Genomic DNA, 24,314 nt, shown 5'->3' on the forward strand with positions numbered 1-24,314 from the left:
GGCGTAATGTCTGAAACAACGGTGCTGCTTTGACATAACGGCTGCTTTAATATAACGGCTCTATAAGATACTTCAGGAGTAAAGCTAACGTTACAAGTGAAAACCGTTAAAAACACGGGGCTGCTGAGTCTTCTTGTGCCTAATTATGAAAGGTTTAACAGTTAATATCGAGGTTTTTCTTGTCCCCCTAAGGTTAACTTGTTATATCCTCGCATCTTTTTTGTCGCGCGTCGGCTTCAAAGAAGCCATCACTTTGGCCAGCTAATGAGCTAAAGTATGCTAGTATCAAACTTTAAGCTAGCGTCAATTAACGGTTAGTTAATTCAGCTTTAAGATGACGTTCACGCAACCCGCCAGGACGAGTCAGGGACTTGATAGGCATATGTGAGATAAGACTTAAGATGTGCGGGGATAATAACGCATTACTTCCTCATTTTCTTTATCAGGGGGTATAATATGCTAATACTTTATTGGAGGCTAAAGTCTGAAGTATTTATGTAGCGGCTAACATGTCACGTTGGCGTTAGTTCTTGACAAAGCCAAGACCCCTTCACGTTAATTCAAGTTACAGTTTTGGCTGCAAAAGAACAAAAGCAAAAACATATATGCAACATCTCCACGGTGTAAAAACGAGTGACGTGCACACATCTCTCCATCAATGGTCGCTTGAATGTGGTTAGTTTCAGTTTGAGTGTAAGGAGGTTTAAGTACCTGAATGCATACCCGGCAATTCTCCAGACTGAAGCGATGGTGTTGCCGGTGGTCGCCATAACACCGGAAACCTTGTGGCGGTTTGTAATACGTAGCGACGGCCGCAGGGTGGCGCAGTGGACCACACTTTGTCCTTAAGAGTACTCTTAAAGCCTAAATGGTTTTCTTTAAACCATGAAAATGTAGATGATGATATCAAAACCAAAGATAAATCATCTATTAATTAATGAAAGACTGAGCTCAGAAAACTCTTAAATATCAGATGGTTTTACAAACCTTTGTTCAATGTTACACAATTGTATCAAATGTAAACGATTAAATGTTTCGCTTAACAAAAAGCAGATCTGTTCCTGTGTAGATGATTTCTTATACATTTCACATATAAAATTATTGTTAATTTCAATAAAAGTGTATCGGTCACACTGTCATAGGTTATATTTGGGTCTATTTGAAGACTTTTGCGCAGCATTGAGATAATGAAGTATTTTGAATGAATGTAATGAAAATGCAGACTTCTAATGTGTGAATCCATATAATTCAAATTAAGAATCATAGTATTTCTCACCACCCAAATAAATGTTTATTCATTTACATATTTATAAAAAAAGTTTAAAATCCAATCTTTCTCCCTCTGGATCTCAATCACAGACTACTCTCCGGTCTACGCCACATCCTGTGATTTGTACGGACATAAGAACGATACATAAAATTCTCTGTACAATATTGTTTTATATATTTCTTAAACCATTCTGATTATGCATTAAGAAATGAACAAGGAAGAATTTGTATAGTGCAAAAAAAGCTTGACCATCTCCCAACAGTTATAAACTGTTTATACAATACTATGAAGGTTTAAACATGAGTCATTACGCCAAAAGCAAAGTTCATACTAAGTGCCAAATATTTCAAATGGACACCTGAATCACAAACTGTGGCTATCCTTCATACTGATTCTGTAAGAATATATTGTATGTTATGCATAATCCCAACATTCCCACATAAATATAGCATGTGATAATTAATGAAAATAAAATAGAGAAAGACGATGAGCTTTCTTTTGACACAGTGATTAAACTAAATCCTCTACATATTCTTTTCGGGTGAATGCATGATGGTCGATTGGTTCGTTTGTGAGAGTCCCAACAGTAACACAGTTACAAACGGTTTATTTCTGGTTCTTCAGCAGTTCATCAATCTGGGTTTTGTACATGTTCTTCACATCTTCAAGGTCCAGTCTCAGCTCCTCTGCCTCTTCAGCCTTCTCTCCGTACATCTGCAGGATAGTGTTGTGCCTCTGCTCCAGCTCCTGCAACGCACAGCCCCACACATTAGAAGAACCTCTGCAAATACAGCATCAAGGTGTCCTGTATCTGCTTTCACAGCCTTTACCTTGAGTTGAACTTTCAACGTGGGGATCTCCTGCACCATCTCCTCCATCTCATCGTTTTGATTGGTGAGTCGGATCAGCTCTTCTGCCATCACAGAACGACTCCTCTCTAGACTGGAGATCTCAAGCTGCAAAAACAGGACAGAAAGAGGTTACAAAGCTGGGTTTTAGTGCAGAGCATGACCCGTTGTTTTCTATAAAAATGTTCATTTTGCTGTTGGTGTGTTTGGTTTTACCACATTTAAATTGTAAGGAAACATTGTAGATTTGGCCAGCCTTCTGTCTGGTGACACGTAGCAGAACTATCAAACTAATACATACATTTTTAAGAAGCTTTTACGTGGCTTTTGTTCTGAATTGCTACCTGCAGTTGTGTTATCTCTCCTTCTCTGAGCTTGAGCTGAGACTGGAGGTTCTCTACGAAGCTGGAGCCTCCAGACAGCCTGGCGGCCTCGTACAGGTTGGTCCCGCTCATCGACATCGACACGGTCATGTTACCCAGAGAGTGGTCTAAACAGTCATCCTGTGGAAGAGTAATACAAAAGTACAGGGCCGGTCAAGCTACACATATCCACGCATGCACAGATCGACTAATCATCATCATCATTATTATTATTATTATTATTCCCAGAGTGTACCTGGGAGTGCATAGAGGTGTGTAGAGCAGCAGTGTCTGCCCCACTGATTGAGCTAGAGCGGGACAGGGAGGGTGTGGAGGAGGCTGGAAGCTCTCCTACAGAGTGAGTCATGGTCTTCCGCTCCTAATGGGAAAACATTTCACAACTTTTAGAGAACAGAATTAAGACATCTTAACTGTCTAAATTGAGAAATTCTGATGAAACAGACTAAAGATTGATGATCTCTAAATCGTCCTGAACCTTATCCTTGAGTGCCTCATGTGCCAGGTAGCATTTCTTCTTCTCTTGCTCCACCTTCATCTTCTCCATCTCTAACTGATTGGTCAGCAGCAGCTGGTGGAAGAAGCAAAAAAAAACGATGCACATGAGGGAGTTGTTCCTTTAGAGGAGAACAACAAGAGTAAGAGGGAGCGTTAAGGTACCTTTTCTTTCTTGGCCTCCTCTAGAAACCGGATGTGTTCTCCTCGCAGATTTTCCAAATCGACGTGCTCCCTACGTTGAGATAACGAGCAATAAGTCACTACAAACAACCAACTGTATCACAGACACAAAGCCAGTGAAATACCCCCGTGTTGCAACAGGGGTATGTGATACAACATTAGCTTAAATAGTCATATTTTCAGACAAATTGACACCTTTCAGTATGAGCTAAAAGTGCTCTGAGGTAGCCAGCGGTCAAACTTAGTATCTAATCAAATGCGTTAACCATTGCACCACTGGCCCATTAACGGCGACTTGACTTCTCACAAAAGTTAACCGTGTGGCAGAAAGACCATGTGTGCATGCATGAGTGCTTCTGCCAGAGGGGGGGGGGGCGTCCCTCTGACCTCTGCTTCACACTCTGAATCACAGATGGGTTTGTTGTGAAACAAAAACACTCTCCAGGAATCATTAGCATTACAAGAGGAGATGTGGTGTGACTGCAAGTGTTGTTGTAACCAGAGAAACTATGCCAGTAGTATTCACACATATGTGTCTGTAAAACATCCAACAAAAGTTAGATAATCAGGGTAAAAATGCAGTGAATGCAGCATAAAATGCGCTGTCTACTAATGTTTTAAAATAAGCTTTCTGGAAACAGTGACACAAATACAACTCAACCATGCATCCTCTCATCTATCTAATGCCACACATTCATGAATAAATGCCTCGATAGAAAACTAGTACAAGTAAAGAACAGGATTAGTGACGATGACTGGCTGATGGCTGGATGTACCTTATCACTTAACATTGTAACATTTTAAGTTGTGATTTGTTACCTGCTGCTCTCATCCTCAAGTTTGTCTCTCTTGTTCTTCTCAGCATCCAGCTGTGCCAGGAGTCGGGCCTTGTCCTGACGGAACAGGGAGTTCTGGGACTCGAGAGAGGCCAGCTGGGACTTGATGGACAGAAGGTCTTCTGTGGCGGATCGCTCCTTCTCCACAGCAACAGCCAGCTGTGTCTGGGCATCCGCTGGTGAAAAGAAAAGGGAGATTTAAAAAATAAAAAAAAAAAAGATGTAAAGATTTTTGCTTACTTTGTACAATACTGGATGGTGGTGTTTTGTTTTACACATACAGTAAAACTCCTCTTACCTAGCCTATCAGAGATGCTCGTCTCCAGTTTTTCCCAGGATGCCGTCTGTCCGCCCAATGAGGCCTGCAAGTTCTCGATCTGTCGCAGTAGGGGTCGTGTTGCAGACGTAACACTCTGACTGAGCTCCTGGTTCCTCGTCTCTGCCTCCTGAATCCTCTGTGGAAGATGAAAAGAAACAAAATACGGTGTGCATTAAGTTAAATAAATTCTGTCCTGGTCAAAATTATTTCTACTTCTTGCCAAAGGGAACCAGCTTGGTAGGACATCTTCTAATCATCGTATTATGTTACCTGCTGCAGCTCACTGATCTCCTCCCTCAAATAATCTTCTTTTCTTGCTTGCTGTTGCTCAGCTCTCTGCAGAGCCAGTCTCAGGTCCGCCACCTATACACAACATTAAAGAGAGTTAATAAAGGTTGTACTGTTGAACTTTACAGGGTTTGAAATGAATGTCTAATACAGAAAATAAGGAACGATAAATCAGAAATCAGAAAGGCTTGCTTTCATGTGTGAAATTAAATACAAAATACCATATTAGCATGCTTTATTGACTTTGGTAACTGACAATTTCTGTCTGGCTTAAGTAGCGTCTTCAACAAAATGATCAAGAACATGCTGTCGACATTCACTACAATCACCAAGCTAATTTTGAGAATGAAACAAAATCTGGGTATAGTGACGGAATCACACACAGTCAACCATGTGTGCTTGTGTGAGTGAGTATTCATAACAGGCAAATCTCCTGTACAACAGGAAATCAAACAATTTGCAGCAAATAATAGCTGAACAACTGACTCCCATTTGAGGTTTATTGAGGCTGCACAAAAGCCTACTGCAGTGTAAACGTAATGTGTAACGTATGCACGGTGTGCTGGGTTGCTCATGCAGCTCATGTGTCTACAGCCCGAACCTGTGTTACCTGATTGGCAAGCGCCTCTTGGTGCATCCTGGCCTCCTCCTGGGCCGTCTCAAGAGCCAGGCTCAGCTGCTCCTTGGCCTGCGTTTCCCTGCTAAGGGCCACTTCTTCTGCCTCACTCGTTCTGCTGACGTGTGCCTTGTGAAGTCCTGCCAGCTCCCTGACAACAGAGACGTCGAAGTAGACCATCAACATCACAACCCTATTACAGTGCCGTCCCTATTTCAAAGAACAGTGGGACATTTGCTGTTGTGGGGCTCTGTACTTCAGCACACTGGAGCTGAAATGAAACAATGACGACGGGGTATTTATTATTCTAAGTATATGCTAATTTGTACGATTTCTCTCTGTCCCTTTCAAACTGGGGGACTACGTATAAAAGTGGTTACAATTCCCATACTGTTCACTCAGCGTAGATGTAAACATTTCCAAATAAAAAGGTGGAAGTCAATACGTTAGCCTCAACTTTCATTGCATCATTTCAAATCCAATAAACTCAAGTACCTCACAATAAATGTGTCACTTTCCCTCTGCCAACCATGAAATAATACAACGAGATGTGGAGTACAATTGCTGGCTTGTGAGATTAAATGCAGAGTAAGAGATCTCGTTGTTAGTATTCAGTATCAACAGAAGGGTGTGTCAGTGTTTACTTATAAGAGCCGTCCAGAGCAGCCTGGAGGCTCCTGTTGTTCTCCTGCAGCTCCTCAGAGTCCATCTGCAGTCTGCTCAGCTCCTTCTCCTGCCGCTCCACCACAGCGTTCAGCTTCTTGATGTTCTCCCTGTGCTGTTTCTCCACCTCTTCTTTCCCATCTAGAACCTAAAACACACACAAAAAAACACGCAGCCATTAGACTACATTTAAGATAATCTTCACTAACACTATATAATAGTGAGAAGTGCTGTAACTGAGGATCAAATGTCAAGACTTTGGGGGGGAAATAAATAATGTTTTACATATGTTGATGACAGAAGACAAAAAGATATTAAAAGTGGTAAATCAAATTCAATTTAAAATCAAACTGGAAATTTAATTCAAACAACACTATATAGAAAAGGTGGGAAAAACTAAATCTGACTAAAATGTAGACACGGTTCCTCTGAATCAAAATTGATAGTAACTGATAATGACAACTTCTTCACATATCACCAAACCTCAAAAGTGTAATTCCACGATTGCAGGGAAAACATTCATTCTATTGTTAAACCGATCTTTTTAACTATGTACTAAATCCTGACCTGCTGCAGTTGCCGGAGCTCCTCCTCCTGCTCCTTGATTTTCCTCTGCTGCTTGGCGATCCTCGTGTCGCTCTCCTTCTCCTTCACGCGCAGTTTCTTGATGATGTTGCCGTGCTGCAGCTGCTGCTTGGACAACTTTTCGCCTCAAAAGTGACAAAAATAAACACAGATGCTGAGATGACACCCACTATCCCTGAGCAATATTTCAGTAACAAGCTGTTCATCCGACCATTCCCACTCTACTGCTACAAGATTGATGCCCGCATAATGCCTTCCCTGATAAATTATTTCCTACGATTTCTCCCATTAATTCATAACCCCAGTCAAATAATTACTTCAAATAATTGGTACTATGCGAGACCGTCCTGGCTTTATGGCGAACATTTGCTTGACTGTACATTCTGTCTAGAGTGGTATCGTGTGGGTTGGTGGAGGGGAAGAATTACAGTCTGCTACATAATTTAGTCTTACCTTCTTCCAGCAGGCCTCTGATCTGCTCCTCCTTCTCTCTGATGATCTCTATCGTATCACTGGAGTGAAGTCTTGTAGAAAGCTCTTCTCGCAGGCCTTTTATTTCCTGTAGCACAGAGAGAAATGTCATCTTTGACTTTGGACATCTTAGATTTAAACATACAAGTAGATAAATATGGGTTAGCTATAAAAAGAATAAAGCATTTGTAGCTCTTGGAGAACTATCTCAGTTTACTGCTGAGGGAGAACGGAGGCTCAGATTATTAATATATGAATTACCTTCTTGGCTATGTCTCTTTCTTTGCATGCCAGCTGAGCCTTCCTCTCTGCATCTGCTATGCGCTGCGTGAACTCATCCTTTAGGGACTGAACAGTGGAGCTCTCCTCCTTCAGGCTTATCACTTCACTAGAGGATGAACAGACTCATTAGTGGAAGAGCTCATTGTCAAAAGCCATACAGCCTCAAAGCAAGGACGGCTTGTAAAAGCTCTGCAGGAGTAGATTATTTAAAGCATTTAACAATCACTGTGACTTAATGAAAACATCACTTGAAATGTTCAGCATTATCTCTTCAGTGTAGTTACACTAATTACAGAAATACATAAAAAGGTACATAAATAAAGACCATTTGAAATATGAATGTAGCTTCATTTACAAGTTCATTGCATTTGTTAAGTCTTATAGAAACAATACGTTGGCACTATGTTAAGCTTGTCTGATGGGGATATCAGCGGGAACATTAGCCCGCTGGTAAAAACAGCTTCCTTATCAACCTTATTTATTCACAGTGCCATTGTGCAACATGTGTGTGTGTGTGTGGCGTATACTCACTCTTTGAGATTGTCACACTGCTCCTCCAGTCTGGCCTTGTCTTTGCTGACTGCCAGCAGCTGAGACTCTCTCATCTCAAGGCGGCCTGATAGCTCGTCAATGACCTACAACATGTCCACAACATTTGATTGTGTTTCAAACAGCAGAGCCTGCACATATAAATGTCACTCATAAGGTTTAATATACGGTGAGAGTTTTACGGTTCGTACAGCATAACTAATTCTGGGACTAATGGGAGAAATACTGATATTTGACCCAATGTTTTTGAACAAAAACTCTGACAATATATGGGCAGATATTTCAAAATACACTAGTGTTCAATTGTCTTCAACCACATGGCAAAATTGCGATTAAAGCTATTAGACGAGTGAAACACAAAGTCTTGCTCTAGACAACAAGAACGGAAGAATTTATAAGAGGATATGGAAATGTGATGTGATAGTGTAGCAAAGCTATACACTTCTATTTAGCATGAAGGCTATGCAAAATACTGAACTGGTAGAAATGCATTAGTTGTTACCCCAGAGTTATACTTATATACCATATACATATTTGTTTGATTTATATATATATAAGATATATATAGGGTCTCTTTACGATTGATACCGTTAGCTACCTAGGAACACAATGATTATGCTACCTTTTGAAACTCCAAAATCTGAACTGTCGAGACACTTTTCATCTCTTCTGTGATTGGTGGAGTGATCTGTCCCTCGGCTTTGGAGGTGGGATCAGACAGAGTGACATCAGCCTCAGATTCCTGTTCCGTCAACTCTTCAGGCTGCTCACTATTGACAGGTGTAGCGCTCCGTCCACTCTCCTCCATCTCATCCAGCGACTGCTCCATCATGGCTTCAGTAAAGCCCTCTTCCTCCTCTTCTCCTTCATCCTCCACCACTCCATCTTCCTGCTTCTGGCATACGGCTGACGACACCGTTAAAGGAGGAGGGTCTGCAGTGACGGACGCCAGTGTCCGACTGCCAGGGACGTCATCATCCGAGTTAACCTCACTGACACTCCGGCTATCCAACGACTGCACGCTGAACGAATCTATGCGTTCAAATGCATCCGAGGAGGAGCCACAGCTCTCTGTGAGTTTGGAATAGTCCTCCAGACGGGGGAAATCTTCACAGGTGGAGGCAGTGAGAAGCTGGAAGGAGCCCTGCATCAGGTGAAGGCCAGCCTTGCCCTCGCCCGTTTCCTGTCTGGAGCTGGCTGAGCTCTCACTCAACACAGACTCGTGGTCAAGCACTTCAATGTCACTGGTGGTAGAGGTTCCTGAGGAGAAAGCGCTGACTGGTGGAGAGGGCGTATCATTTTGACGGTCCTCCCCCTTTGAGTCTTTAAGCTCTATGAGTACTTCCTTAGGTGGCGGGGAGGGCGAAGGATCACAAGGTGGAGAGCTCTTAGGTTCAGAAGTGTCAGCAGCAGGTTCTGGTGAATCTGTCGTATCTTGCTCAGTCTGGTGATCCGATGGAGTCTGTGACGGCTCCGTGTTTGTGTCTAAAGACACTGTATAGAAAACATCTGTCTTTTCACTGCTCTTGTCGCTGTCAGGGTTACAAGGAAGGTCGCTGGAAGAAGATGGAGAAAGTGGCTGTAGGAGGATAGTGTCTGCGTAAGATGCTGCTGGTTCGGACTCCAGCTCAACTGGCTGGCTCTCAGCTACTGTCTGATTCTCACGACTCTCATCGGCAGGTGCTGACTTTTGAGTCTCCACTTCTGTTAGTGCCACAGCGTCTTCGCTGTTTCTCCTTTCCGTCTCCTGAGGCCGCCTTTGAGACTTAGCAGGGGGTGCAGACACCACCTGGGTGATGGGGACACCATGTACATCCCCGGGAGGCAGAAAGGCAGTGAAAAAGTTTTCGGATTCATCCACAACTGTGCGGGTGACAGGCGTAGTGATGGCCTCAGAGGAAGGAGGAGGCGTGGTGGTCTTCTCCTCAGGGGGCGCCTCCCACTGCGTCATTCCCCATCCTCCACTCAATGACAGCTTTCCAGGTATGGTGACATCTGACAGAAAATAAATTGTACCACAAGTTGTAGCAGTAATCCGACATTTGCATAAACATTAGCTTTCACTACCCTATGTTACACTACTTACCATCGAAGGGCATCACAACCGTGTTACCCCATTGGTCCTCTTCTTTGATGTCCAGAACTCGGTCGATTGACTTCTGAGCTGTCGTTAAAGCTTGTTTTGCGAAGCTGGACAGAGATGCGTTAAACCAACTCATTTTGGGCTGTCAGGCTAACGTTAGCTTAGCTATCACCAAGTTGTGAAACGGATCTTACGGAGAATTTTAGCGTTAACACACAACGTACTGTCACTTAAACCGCGTTTGTATGTTTCATTATCAACGATAACCTGGTGCGAACAATACTTCGCAATTTCCAAATTTAGTTCTGTCCAGAAACGCTTTGTTGACAGCTAGCTAGCTACCGCTGCACTAGTTAGCAAAGCTGTAAATTAGCCAACGCATAGCATTAAAGGGACAGATACAGTTCTCAAACTGGCCAGTTGGCCTTCAATACCGCATTATTTCTCATGTAGAAACACAGGTATCTCCAATACCGCATCTAGAACTCTACAACTAAAAGCAAAATAATCCGAGCTTTTTTCCGGCTCCTTTGCTCGTCCGTCATCGTTTGTTTTGGTCGCTCTCAGCTTGTAGCCCCATCAGCGTTAGCCTGCTCGCTACTTCCTTTCCACGTAGCATGGTGACGTCACGGCTCGGTCTGGTGACAGTCCGCCGGTCTGACTCGGCATGAAATCCACAAACATGCATTTTTAATATTTAACTTCCCAATTATAAAGATTGTGGATGTGTGCATTAATGCACTACGTATATTTGCGTTGTAGCCTTCTTTAGTTTCTCAAATCGACATGCTAATCTGGAGTGAATACGCTTCAAGTACATAGAGAAAATAGAAACTTTGTAAGAAAAACATTTTTTATTCCAGTTCACACATCATTACTATTGTCTGTCAATTCTGAAACTATAAAAACCTGTGTTGGGATAAATAAATATTCAAAACCAGAACATGTACACAATAATATTTACCAAAGTAACCATTTTTTTGTCTCTTTGCTTGCACATTAGCACGGTTTAGGTTGTAGTGCAGACAACACATTAATGCAGAAATCCTCAACATATGTATCACCAAAAGAAAAGACATGGTATGAACTATGATTTTGGCTTTTCAGTGCAAAACATTAGTCAATAAGTACATTAAAACAATTAAATTAAGTACACTCATTTACACTGTGACTTAACACACTGTAAACGGTTCCAGTTTTTAGGCCATTTTTAAATATGCTGCATCCAAGAAACAAGAATGACATCGACTGGTTGTGGGAGTGCTTGAGTTCATCCTATGAGGTAAAGCAGAGTCTGAACAACATGGTTTGGGGTGTGGTGGCATCAGCTACAGCCAGCTCTTGTCCGTTAGTCAGCCCCAGCTCTAAAAAAAACATGTAGTGAGTGAGTCAGCATATTCACAGTGTATTCATCTCACCAATTCAGAGTGTAGGCATTGCCATCTCTGGGAAACGCATTCAGTAAATAAAGCACCTCACCCTTCAGGGTTTTGGACAGATTTGGCCGTGTCCTCTGTTCAATCGAAGCTACAGACTGTAAGACAAAATACCAACTGAATGTAGGCTCAAACCAAAACAGGCATGATTGCCTATTAATAGTAATAAAAACACAAACAGTGTGAAACCAGAGGTTATTTACCTGTAAATATAATGTTTTGTTCTTTCCTTCCACTGTCGCGGTTATAGCAGGTGATTTCATTTGTCTGAAGAAAAAGAGTATAATTGGTGGTTGAAGGTAATGTGGAATGAACAACAAAAAATCTAACAGCAAGCAAATACAACCATAAGTGAAGTAGGGTGGTACAGCGCAGTGATAAATAATACATCATAATAGGGAAGCTAAACCTACAGGGAGGCACTCTCAGTCAGGTGGTCCAACATCTCCTGGAGTTTGGAAGATGGAGAAAAGTGCAAGTCCAGAGGTATTTGGCTGCAGGCTGAACAGTTTTCCTGCATCAGAAGTGAACGTTAACATGCGTTTTATAAAAAAGGCAAATTTATCACTGCAGCAACTATGAGCTGGGCAGATGAAATTCAGGGACAAACCTTCCGCTCTGCTTCAAACGTGTAGGTGTACAGGCCGTCAACATCGTTGAAGACCATGTAGTTGTTGAGAGGTATGTAGGCACTGCAGATGCACAAAGTAATACCATGAGAAACAAAGAAAGGCACGCATGGGTCATACAGATCTTCACTTTGTGCGTATGGCTGCCAAGCAGAACCTGCAAACTCACCTTGATGCTATTTTGAAAACCTCGGTTGCGCAAGCAGCTGGGTAAAATAAAATATGGAGAAAAAAACAGTTATATCCGGGTTCACAGTTCTGTTTACAGACAGTAATTATACTCATAACTGTTTGTAAATGATTAACTCTCAAATGGCAGGGCATACAATCTTTGATAAAGGCATCAGGTTCACAGCTCTCTACCACACCTCCACATTTACTCAAGCTACTCACCAGCTATGACAGCATTGGTAGACGCTACAGCAGGAATTATCCTCTTTACAACACCTGCAACATTTAAATAGAACATTAAAAATGTATACATTTTGAGAACTTCTAATGGACAATCAAAGACATAAAAGTGTATACATCTGCTGATCAGAGTGAACATCAATCAGACATGAGAGAGAGGCAAAGGTATCAAACTTCCAAAATCATTCAGACATTCAATTTAGCTGTTTTATGTTCTTTTATGTCTTTCAGCGGAGTTGCAAGTACATGAGCAGTGTTCTGTTGGTGGCGGAGAGATGTGCCTCGCGTGCTCACCCTGGGTTAGTCTGTATGTGACTCCTGTTATGTCGAAATCTGCTGCCCTCTCCAGGGACCTCTGGTACACCCACTGGATATGCTCTGGGTCATCCCCGTCCAGGACCACACCATCTACTCCACATACACACAAACGAGAAGTTTTAAAAAAAGGTCCTGAAAGTCCGGAGTCGGGTTTGTTGAGCCACGTAATGATCATTCTAAACATTACAAAGACCATTGAACAGAATTGATAACTGCCGTGTGATTCATACCTCCAAAGGGCATCTCTTTGGGCCACAGCAGCATCCGGACGTACTCAACGCAATGTTCTGGCAAACGAGGCATTGAGGCTATTGTACACATGGGGAAGTTGATCTAAAAAGACAGGTGGATTTTTTAGCAACAACAAACTGACCAGTAAAGGATTCTGTAAGACCTCTATGTCGTAGTTGTAAACATTATTTTATGTATTAAAAAAAATGCTTCCTCACCTGAGGAGGGTAAAGCTCGAGGGTACAGTCGATGCAGGCGGTCATGCCAGGGAGGATGACTCTGGCGTTGCCTTTGAAGCCTTCCGTCCCACCATCAATTAAAGGAATGATGGAACCTGGGTCTACGACACCATCCACATACACCAGCAAAGACAGCTGCAGAGGAAGACACAGGGCCATTACAGAAAAAAATATGTTCCTTTTAGCACATGTACCAGCTTTGCCATTTCAAATTCAGACATTTACGCATAGAAAGGCATTTGGCCAAAGTACAGAGACAAAAGTACTGCGACAGAGATTGCAGTGAAGAGCAATGACTTACCAGCATACCATTCATCCACCTCCTGGCAAATACAGAGTCCAGTCCACAGACAATTATATGGAATTCTAGATGAATGAATGAAAGAAAGATAAATTCATTTTTCTAATGTCTGACAACAACAAAGTCAAAGCAGTAGGGGTGTAACAAAATCTTTTGACGCAAAAACAAAATGCATTGTAGCACTGAAAAAATGAACGCTGTATCATTTAAAATAATCTTATCAGTGGCTATATGAGAGCTACACAGCGGTTTGTTGTAGAAAGTGAACAAGTGTTCTCCAAAATAACAAGCAAGTTGCAAGTAAAATGAATGTTTGGCTCTTGTTAACTGATGAAATGGCTTTTTAGTCTGTTTCTTTTGGTCACATGTATTGTACACGGGATTGTTACACCCTCTCCCACTCCACATTAGTAAAGTTGCAACTGAAAAGTCTTAATGATACTTACGTCTGTAGAATGTTTCATCTATGTCTTGAATTTTCTTAAAATGTCTGCACAAAGCATTAAGGAGAAATGTAGTTTGGACAGAATGTCAGTGTTGCTTTCACTAGTGTGTATTCTACTTTTTTATAGTGATTTTCTGACATGGGAATTAGCTGCTTGCATCATTTTACACCTTTTGATCACGTGGATTGTGGTTTGGACTTTTTAAAACAACTGCATTTATGTCAAGCGTCTAAAATCTTGCAATGGTTGTTCCATCAAAAGGGATACGGGACTACACAGCATCCAGGTATGCGGTTGTTGACGAAATCAGCTGCGACGTCCGCCTTGGGTCGACCTACATCTTTTGGCCTGGTCAACATCACACACACACACGTTAAAAGAACACATCTGATGGCTTCAAGCAATTACATTAAACGACAATACGGGTACGAAATTTACATTTCATTTTCACGTAGTTTTTCTGACCTGAAGAGAAACTGTCGATTTAGGTTTGACACATCAATGGTGTCCATGTCGACAACATGAATGTTGCGAAAGCCCGATAAAGCCTGAGCAACAACACAAACAAAAAAACAAACAAAATGTTGGCCATTTGTTAAAGCATAAATCATACCTTCCAAATACTTCTAAAATATAACAGTGATCCTACCAGGTCTTTCAGCAGCTCACATCCCAGACCACCAGCACCAATGACCAGGATTTTGCAGGTTTCTAGCATAAACTGCAATGACTGTGGTGAGAAGCGATGAATCGTTATGTATTAAAACAATGCAAGATGACACAGGTCACAAATGAAAACAAACTTGCATGATTCCGATCCCGGTAGTTCTTACCTCTGTGCTGGGTTCAAAGTCAGGATGCGTGAAGGGCCCCGACCTTTCCAGAAACTTATTGATATGGTTCCACCGACCCTCCCATTCACAGGTGCGTCCACTGCCTCCATCCACCACCATCCTGTAGACAACAACACAAGCACATTGAGGATGTGTCATCAGCAGTATTTGATGGTTTATGGCATGCATAACATGGTTTCGTTTGATATCACACAAAAGCCTCTACGTCTACTGGGATCATGCAAAAAAAAAAATCAATCAATCAAAACCTAAACATAATACTGTGGCTATCTGTCACATAGTATGGGCGCTATTTACGGTTCAGAGCAGGTAGTGCAATCATTTAGCATTCACTCGTGTTCTGATGTCTGTCCTATCTGCGCTAACGTGGGTGACGTGGAGTTATTTAACAGCTCCATGAAAATGTATTAAATCATATAGCATATTTATGACATGTGGGCTCTTCTGACCCTCTGGCTTTTTAAGGGTTGACTAGCTTTCTTCTCTTGACAGGACAGTTCCCCCGGCTGCTAGGCTAGGTGAATAGCTAGCATGTCAACTGTAAGAAGGTAGAGTAAAAACCTCTAACTTTGCATAGAGGTGAAAGATACCTTCTATTTTTTTTACCGTATAGACGTGTTAGCTACTCACGACCAACCGGTACATGTTTTACCCTGGTCTAGACTCTCTGTACTCGCTTTATAACAAATGTCCGATTAGCTTCTTCCGATAGCTAACGTTAACCTTCCCCCTGCCTGGTAACCTCAAACCTTCCGCCAGTTCTACCAATTCATCACTAACTTCTCAGTCAGCTCCACTACTCTCCTTCTTTTCTTCTCCCTAAAAAGAGAGAATAAAAGAAGGTTCATTCATGCTGTGCTTTCGTAGGTTAATGGAGATTTGAAAGCATCTTTCGGGCAGTTAATGACTGTGTTTCTTGCTTGTTTCTTCGGCAGCTACTTACGGCTCATCCGCGTCCGCCATGTTTGGCCACTTATATGCTTTCAAATGCCGACATCGACGGTAGTAAATACAAGTTCTCGTGGGCAATACTATCAAAATTGACCCAAGAACAAAGGTAGATTTAGAAACAGTATGTATATGTGCCCAACAGAGCTATTGTGTCGCGTGTCTAGGCGCTGGAGATGATAAAAGGCATATAATCTTACTTAGCATTAGCTATTTAGTTTTAGCTTAGTTTCAATATTTCCTATAGTTTAGAAGGCAGCTTTGTCAACAGTCCACTACATAGACGGTAGATACACCTGAGATCCAACAGGTGGCAGCATTTACCTTTTATTTTTGTATGGCTCAGAGACGGACAGTACATTTGCCACTGTGCATACTTATTGTGGATGATATCAAACTGTATTTCGGTCACAAATGTTAATAGTTAAATAGTGTATTTAGCACAGATGTCCAAATGTTGGCACGTTTTCATGAAAAATGTGCAAGTTTGTAAGAGTGTAGGAGATTGGAGAAGTGGGTCTAATAATAGCAAAGCCAGTTAAATAATTGACTCTACTAGTAATTACAAGACAATTGCTCTGTTCTATATGGTTCAGCCCTCTAACTTAAGCAATTACCTATAAAACCAGTTAACAGCCGAGGAGGGACATGAAGAGAGAAATGGCCCATTTGAGTGAAATAAACCTGTTTCAAGAGCATAATCAAATTCTGATGGATTCAAACTGTAGCTGGATCAATAATTTAATCTTTCAATTTATTTACAGCACTTGTCGTTGTGTTGTTATTATGTCATCTACTGACAACAAACATCTGATTGCATAAAGATTAACTTTGTGACAGATTTATTGCTTTGGGTTGCTTTATTGTGAATGGCTGCATGAGGCACTTAGCATGAATAAGACATGAAATTGAGATCCTGTTATTAAGTTTAATGACTTTACTAGTGAGGGCATCTCCCTCACGTATCTGATTTACGGTGTCCACATTGTGCTAATGAATCTCTGTGTTTAATCTCTCATTATAGAATGATTAATAAACCTTGGACGGGCTTCTTTGCATTTTAAGAGACATGCCTGTGGGCACATGAACATAATTAATCCATCTGTCTGCAACCTCTCTGATATTATAGGAAAGTAGATACCTTTTGCAGAGGTCATTAAATGTCTGCCTAATATATGTGCACTGATAGTGGTGCTCTCACATTTTTGGGGATACTGTGTGTGTGTGTGTGTGTGTGTGTGTGTGTGTGTGTGTGTGTGTGTGTGTGTGTGTGTGTGTGTGTGTGTGTGTGTGTGTGTGTGTGTGTGTGTGTGTGTGTGTGTGAAAGAGAGAGAGAGAAAAAGATCGAGAGCACGCACAGCATGATATAGAGCTTTTTTTCCCCTCAGAGTTTTGATGATTTGAATAGTTTGATAGAGTATCAAGATTTTTTTTCAGATCTTTAATGAGATGTTCCGAATGACAGCCTCCGAAAACTGATAACTAAAAATAACTGCTGCGACCATGTCCTTCATAGCTGACTGCCTGCCATCTCAGCCCTCCTCTCTCGCTCTCTCTCTCTCTCTCTCTCTCTCTCTCTCTCTCTCTCTCTCTCTCTCTCTCTCTCTCTCTCTATTTGTTCTGTCTGTCTTGTCCTCTTTCATTTAACCTCAGCTATGTTCTCATGTTAAACAAAAGGGAAATAAGATGAAATCTCATCAAAAAAAGATGGAAGATAGAAGCCCACGAGACACTTAAAAATCAGTTATATTATAATGAAGACTATTGCTGTGGGAGTGTTGCTCAAAGGCACTTCAGTAGGTATGATTGGGCCCAGATCTTCAGGTTTGAGCAATGTTGTTGAATGCAGACTGGATCTAAAGTGAGCAGAAGGGGGGTAGAAGTCAAAATATCTTCCATTGCTGACACATTTATAGATTCCATTGAAATGCCATCTGTCATTCCCCCACCTTAAGCAGGGACACTCTGAATGTCACTGCCGTGCCTTTGAGGTGACCCAGCTCTCTGCCATCTATCACAGCCAACTACAGTTAGCGCGTCCACGCAGAGATTGAAGAGTCCAGTGGTAAACTTGAAATACTTGATCATAGCGGGCTATATCAGTAATGCGAAAACCTTCCTGGGAAGAAAAACCTCAGAGGAGCTGTTGATGTGTTCCACTATTTCCTCATCGAGCTCTCTAGTTATTCAGAAAACCTTTTCCTTTTGCGTGCACCCACACGGGAATCAGGGTTTGTCAGCTTTACGGCCTCATATATCTCCATATCCATTTGCCATTTGATGGCTCTCTGTCAGGACGTCCAAAGTGGTGTTGATTGTGCTAATGATAATGTGTCAGCAATGTGTCCCGTGTTAGGCCCAGAGCGGGGCTGCTGGCCAGAAGACAAGGAGACGCTACTGGATGATGTTGTGTTCTGCTGTAGTAAGTGATTGATGACTTTCTCTGTTGTATTGCTTTGATTAGGACTGCAGTGATTTATAGCCACTGCTCACAATTCAATTAGACTCCATATATACACTCAACAAAACAGTGTTGTGTTGCTATATGAGCCCAATGTGTGTGAGTTTGTGCACATACTTGTGTGTTATCTTCATATATTATTACATTATATTGTGACGGTGTGCATCTAAATGCTTCCCAAATCTGTCTGAATAGATTCTGCAGGGGGAAAAAAACATACCCCTCAGTTCACTTTTTTTTCTATTAAAGCAGGAAATGTGTTGCATGTGAGGTATTTATTAAATAATTTAATATGTGATGGATGTGTTTACCTTTAACGGAAATTGCCTGGAGTGTATTAGCTTCACTATTGCCAAGAAGCGTGATAAATAGATCTCATGTGCAAATGCAACCATGCTGTGTTTGATGGTTTGGGACTGTGGGTTTTGGTTTGTCTTGATCTCTTTAGTTTGACTGAAGAGGCAAGATAGCAGATACCATGAGTGAGGGGTTGCAACTCATTCTAAAATGTGTTTATTCCAAGTCAAAAACTTCATATTATTTTCATATTGCTATTTCTAATGCAGATCTATTATTTTTGAAAATGGAGTATTGCAGCAATAACAAATAGGGTCCCACTGCCAATGTCAACAATATAAGATGTTGGTGAGATAAGCGGCAGGACCAGATCTTACATGGGGTTGTTGCAACATCACCAAGGTGTTCAACAACACAATCCATCTTCCTTGCGTGAGGGGTGTGGCGTCGTTGCTGGTTTGCACTTTGTTCTTCCTGTTTCCGATGGGCAGAGCCCCACAGACGATTTGTGCTCGGAACTTCCTCCCTACAGGCGTGGAGGATTTGACCTTGCTTTACATAGACCCCCCCCCACAATGTTTGGTCCCTTAAAGAGTTATTTCTAGACGATTTGCACCGAAAAAGTGCCCAACGTTGAGACTCCCTTACTACACTGATGATGATATATCTCAGTGTTGTCAGACTATTAAATGCAGCATCTGCATTGATTAGTGTGCCTTATAGGTTCAAGTCTGACCCAAAAACTGCAGTTATATTTCAGATTAAAACATGTTCCTTACTGACTGACTATTGTTTCATTTAGCTTTAAGGCAACCAGTGGCGGGCCATGTATTTTATACCTGGGCCTTCAGTGCTGTCCTACTACAGTTGAACCACCTCCTATTTACCTCATTATGACGCCAGCATGACGGGATGCTTCGTCATTAACAGGCAATGCATATAGTCAAAAGCAATGTAATTAACACAATGACAAGAACAAACTCACAAGAACCAGTCACATATATTTATATGACAACAAAGTAGGTAGAATAACATAAAGGGAAGAGGTTCTTCTCGATTCATGGACGCCAGTGAAGACGGTCGAGCCTCCCCAGTTGTAGTTCTTGATTATGTTTTAATGCGTTTGAGGGCTGAAAATGTCCGCAGTAGATATTGGGATTGTCACCTCCAAACATGCCAAAACGCTAAAAATGTAATGTCATGTAAACACATCTTACATATCTTTAAACTTTAACTCTTACAGCTATACAAAGTTCTGCTAGCTAGTTTCACAACAGTCACGCTAGCCCACTGACCAATCAAGCAGCACGTTAATGCTGACGTACTTGTAGGCCAGCTAGAAGGCTCTGGAATGTCAAAGAATACGTCCAACATGTCAAACTAAAGATCTAATTGGTTGAAGACTATGACAATCAACAATATCATTCCCATTTACTTAAACTGCAAAGGGATTCACTTGTAATTCTGAAGGCCTCCGGGCAGATTTCTTTACTTAGAGACAGCATAGAACACACACGGAACACACATGGAACATGGAACACAGAAGACACACATAACACAAAAAATAGAACACAGAAAACACACAGAACACAACAAATAGTACACAGAACAGAACACAGAAAACACAAAAAATAGAACACAGAACACGGAACAGAACACGGAACAAAGAATACGGAACATGGAACCGAACATGAAACGCACAACACACAACACACAGCAGAACACAGAACACACACGGAACAGAGTACGGAGAACGGAACACAGAACACAACACGGAATACAGAACACACACACACACAGAACAGAACACACGCACACACACACACAAAGTTCAGCAGCTGCCAGATCTATATATAGGTCTTCCCGTCTTCTGTATGTGTCTCTCTCTATAGTTCGGGTTGTTGCTGTCTTTGTATGTGAAGCTCTGCAAAGGTTCTCCTCTTCATCGCTTCAGACTCAGAGAGACTAGAGCCTCATTCAGACGTGTGTGTGTGTGTGTGTGTGTGTGTGTGTGTGTGTGTGTGTGTGTGTGTGTGTGTGATTATTCTCGACTTAGGCAACAAACCTTTGACCTTATAGGTTCTTATTAGTGTTTGTATATTTACAACATATGACTCCAGCTCTCAAAAGAGAGAGAGGAGGGGGGGAGAAAGAAGGACTTATAAAACCAGCACTTTGCCTCATCTTCATTATATATTTGTACTCGTATTATTTACAGATTGCAACTTACAACAACATAAAAGCAAACCTGGCAAATATATACGCTGAACTAAAGAAATACCTTCTCAAAAAGCTGAGTAAGAAAAAAACAATAAACTAAGAAGCCAAATCAGAGTCTCAATCAACAAAGACTAATGAAAATACAGATCAGATCTTAATGTCCATCGTCTTTTGTCGAGATTAAAGTAATAATTCGACATTTTGGGAAATTTGCTTTCTTGCTTGTATTAGATGAGAGGACAGACATTTTTTCCTTTGGTCAGAGTCAGGTTACCTGTTTCCCTCTGTTTCCACTCTTTGTGCTAGGCTAAGCTAACCACCTGCAGGAGCCACCTATATGTTTAGAGTACAGTGTCAGTGGTTTCAATTTTCTGATCCAATTTCTGGCAAGAAAGAGAATAAATGTTGAACTCTTCCTTTAAGTTTTAACCCAAGTCTTGACAGCTTAACCATTTTTTAAAATAGTTAGTACAGTCTCATACAGTGGACTGATGGTAGTGCTGTTTTTCAATGGTTTTGGCACTCAGACTTGTGTCCATATATTGCACAGACCGCTCAAATGTCACAAGACAAACAATATGGACCCATGTCCCCATTATGCTGATTTGTATCAGTGTAGTGTTAATATCAACCTTGATATATTCCTCCTATCAGATAACTCATCTTTGGGAGAGGCTCGCTCTCTGTGTCTTTCAAGGACAGCAGAGGAATTACTTGCAGGAGAACCTTAAGACAGTGAACGGAAATTTCCCTCCGGCTATTTCAACAACATTTGTTCCTGCTTGCGCTTCCTATTTCCTGTCCTCCTCAGCATGCTTCCTGCTCGACCATTCCTACTGTTCCTCCATCACTATTGTCCCCTCCTTGCTAAAAAGAGACATTGTGAAGACAAACATCCAGTTTGTCAGCAGTCACCCAAGAATTTCCCTTTCAGGAGTGAAACACACCTAGAAATGAAGTGGCAGACAACAGACACTTCAAGGTTCAGATTTTCCATCCAAGAAGGATGACAGAGAGGGAACATATACAAAATGAAGCTCCTTTTTCATAAAATGTATTGTGTGGTTGCATGGTTTTATCCAGAGTTGTCGGTTAACTAATGCAGTTAGCACAAGTACAATGTCCACTAGACCAGCAGCACTCTGTCAGCCCAAATACCCCCATTGTCACATCAATGCACTGAAAATAATTGTTGTGTTGGATTTACTTAAATTTTTTAGGTAAGTGGTTGCACGAAATAAATGTATCTAAATCCAGATATATATGTTAAGTTGACTTTACTTAATTTATATTCATAATTTTACCTCAACTATTTTCGAGTAAAGTTGACTCACTATGTTCATGTTCAGTATACTAAAATGTATTATGTAATCTCAATTACTATTTACCTTTTTTGTTTTTGTAGATTCAGATCAATTTAATGGTTTAGTTTCTACAAACTAAAATTAAGTTTGATTTAGTTAAACATTTTTAGCTATTATTAGTATCTTAACTTTCAATAAATTCCATGTTTACACAAATGAAGCAAACAAAATACTCACTTTTTACAACTTTATTATCTTCATTACCTCAAGTATTGTACTTACATAAACATATAAGGTACTTGAACTTTACATGAGTATTTCTATGTTCTGCTACTTTCCACTTCTCCTCCCATACATGTCAGAGGTAAATATTGTGTTTTTAACTACATTTGTCTGAAAGCTTTAGTTTCTTTTCAGATGAAAATAAACTAAAGCTTTATTGTGCATTTACTGCACAATTTGATTGTGCAATAAATATAAAAGTACATTTTGATGAGAATACTGTCACCGTAGAGCAAAAATGAGTGCAACCATATCCTAAGAGTTCATTTCTCATTCCTGCCCCTGACAGAGTCTGTGGCGCAGGGAATGAGATTTTCCCTTTCCATCAAAATCTCAAACCTCCCATTGATATATTTTGATGTGACAAAGCAGAGCAATGACTCATTACTCATTTGATCAACGGAGGAACGTTGCATCGGGAATTTCCTCTGACCCTTATATTTGTGGCAGTTTTGCTTCATCAAGTAAATCCAAATGCAAATCAAACCAACCAAGCTGGAACTCACTCAGGTTAAGGCATGACCAGTTACCTTATAAACAGCCATGATATACGATAGAGACTCTGTCCGTGCTGTTCCCACCCTCAGGTGTATCCACCATGGAGTCCCTCAGCCCTGCATTTTATGTTCTCCTCTTTCCTCTGCAGAGCATGGGGCAGGGTTGAGCTTTAGGAAGTAGGGTATATCCTTCCTCACCACTGAGAATATGACTGAGGAGAGAGGCTGGGGGCCTGAAGGACTGGGGCTCTGTACCACCGATAGGACGACAGATACCACTCGCTACAGCTTATCTCCTCAGTGGACCCACACATTTACAAGTAATATTCATATGAAACAGTCACAGGAGATAAAGTATTCTGAAATCTTTCCCCACTCAAGTAATAAATAGCAGTGCACCTAGCAGCCCTTAGAGTTAAATTACCTGTAAGATGTGCATTGTAAAATTGACACCTCAAAGAAAATATGCTCTTCTGTCATAAAAACTCTATTGCAGCAAAAAACTCTATTGCAGTACTAAAATGTTTTCAGCCTTGTAATATTGTAGTTCTCTCCATTCAAATCAGTGATATTTAGAAGATCCATCCACTAAAACATATACTCATTTTTCTATGCACTCATATGGGTGTTTAAGATCGTCTATATCACATAATGAAAAGAGTAAAACAATTGTATTTGCTTTTCACTTCGATTCATACAAAGTGGCCAACCATACTAATAACAGCGGAGACTGTTAGCTGAACATTACTCATGTTGACATATCACACATGAATGAATCATAAGATTATTCATTTGTGTTTTCTTCTTGACTTTTAATCTTTATGGTGGCTGTACATCTGCAGCCTGCATTGTAACGAGTCATAATTTATTCCATTAATACACTTTTTCACAAATTTATCACCACATTAAACAGCCATAATGAAAATATGATGTGACTGCTTGTTAACATCTCAGTGGTGGAGTGACTTGACTTGATTTCCTCTTATCCCTTAAATGGCAAGAATGATGCAGTTTAAAAAACACTCCAAGTTTATTACAACTTGGATTGTATTTTTGTATTTTTGGTAATCATTCCTAGCAGAAATATTTTGTCAATGTGAGATCATGGAGATAAAAAGTGATGGGGCAAACAATGTTCATACAGTTTTTATGAAACCCCCAGGTTAGCTAAACATCAAAAGCAAATGGTGAAATTATAAAAAAAAATAAAAAAAACTGTCTGCAAACACCCATAGCAGTTAAACGCTTCTATAATCAGTATTTATTTCTATGGAACAATTGACCTTCTTTCAGCTCATTGTTTTGGTTTACTGTCACCGCTCTCATCAAACCCACTGTGGTTTTCAGTAACAGCATCAAATGGCAGAACGTCAAAGTTAGCAACAAGCTGGTGAACACAGTGGAGCATTAAACTGCTGAAGTGCCTGATATTTTTCTCAGAGTTTGGTGGAGACCAAAACAGAGCTAAAAGGACATCAACTATTAAACTAATGTCAGGTGGACACAAAGACAACTCCAAATGAATAATGGTCCTTTTCTACTGGATATTTAAATAAGCAACTGTTTGCTAGC

At 41.0% G+C, this 24,314-nt stretch overlaps 2 protein-coding genes across 4 annotated transcripts; both read right to left on the minus strand.

The window, feature by feature from the left end:
- Positions 1 to 1,281: 1,281 nt before the first annotated feature.
- tmf1 (TATA element modulatory factor 1) lies at positions 1,282 to 10,436 on the minus strand. The gene is made up of 17 exons (XM_079183803.1): positions 9,872 to 10,436; positions 8,408 to 9,780; positions 7,768 to 7,871; positions 7,216 to 7,342; positions 6,937 to 7,042; positions 6,466 to 6,608; positions 5,880 to 6,046; positions 5,230 to 5,386; positions 4,602 to 4,694; positions 4,311 to 4,467; positions 3,996 to 4,188; positions 3,159 to 3,228; positions 2,977 to 3,069; positions 2,737 to 2,859; positions 2,463 to 2,621; positions 2,101 to 2,226; positions 1,282 to 2,017 (listed from the first exon to the last, which is right to left on the minus strand). The coding sequence occupies exons 1-17, from the start codon at positions 10,002 to 10,004 to the stop codon at positions 1,877 to 1,879; spliced, it is 3,465 nt and encodes a 1,154-aa protein (XP_079039929.1). The 5' UTR covers positions 10,005 to 10,436; the 3' UTR covers positions 1,282 to 1,876.
- A 280-nt stretch (positions 10,437 to 10,716) lies between these two features.
- uba3 (ubiquitin-like modifier activating enzyme 3) lies at positions 10,717 to 15,697 on the minus strand (the record flags this gene model as incomplete). 3 transcript variants are annotated; one of them, XM_079184012.1, is made up of 18 exons in its annotated part: positions 10,717 to 11,232; positions 11,348 to 11,402; positions 11,508 to 11,571; positions 11,718 to 11,818; positions 11,915 to 11,996; positions 12,103 to 12,139; positions 12,327 to 12,380; positions 12,639 to 12,752; positions 12,893 to 12,995; positions 13,112 to 13,267; positions 13,434 to 13,498; positions 13,880 to 13,923; positions 14,147 to 14,227; positions 14,345 to 14,427; positions 14,529 to 14,609; positions 14,713 to 14,833; positions 15,514 to 15,552; positions 15,677 to 15,696. In XM_079184012.1, the coding sequence occupies 18 exons, from the start codon at positions 15,694 to 15,696 to the stop codon at positions 11,144 to 11,146; spliced, it is 1,389 nt and encodes a 462-aa protein (XP_079040138.1). In that variant the 3' UTR covers positions 10,717 to 11,143. The 3 variants fall into 3 exon arrangements, with proteins under 3 accessions (XP_079040138.1, XP_079040139.1, XP_079040137.1); XM_079184013.1 differs by lacking the exon at positions 15,514 to 15,552 and having other exon boundaries at positions 15,677 to 15,697; XM_079184011.1 differs by lacking the exon at positions 15,677 to 15,696 and having other exon boundaries at positions 15,514 to 15,626.
- Between the last annotated feature and the right edge of the window lie 8,617 nt (positions 15,698 to 24,314).

This window comes from Pholis gunnellus (assembly GCF_910591455.1).
Source record: "Pholis gunnellus genome assembly, chromosome: 3".
NCBI lineage: Eukaryota > Metazoa > Chordata > Actinopteri > Perciformes > Pholidae > Pholis > Pholis gunnellus.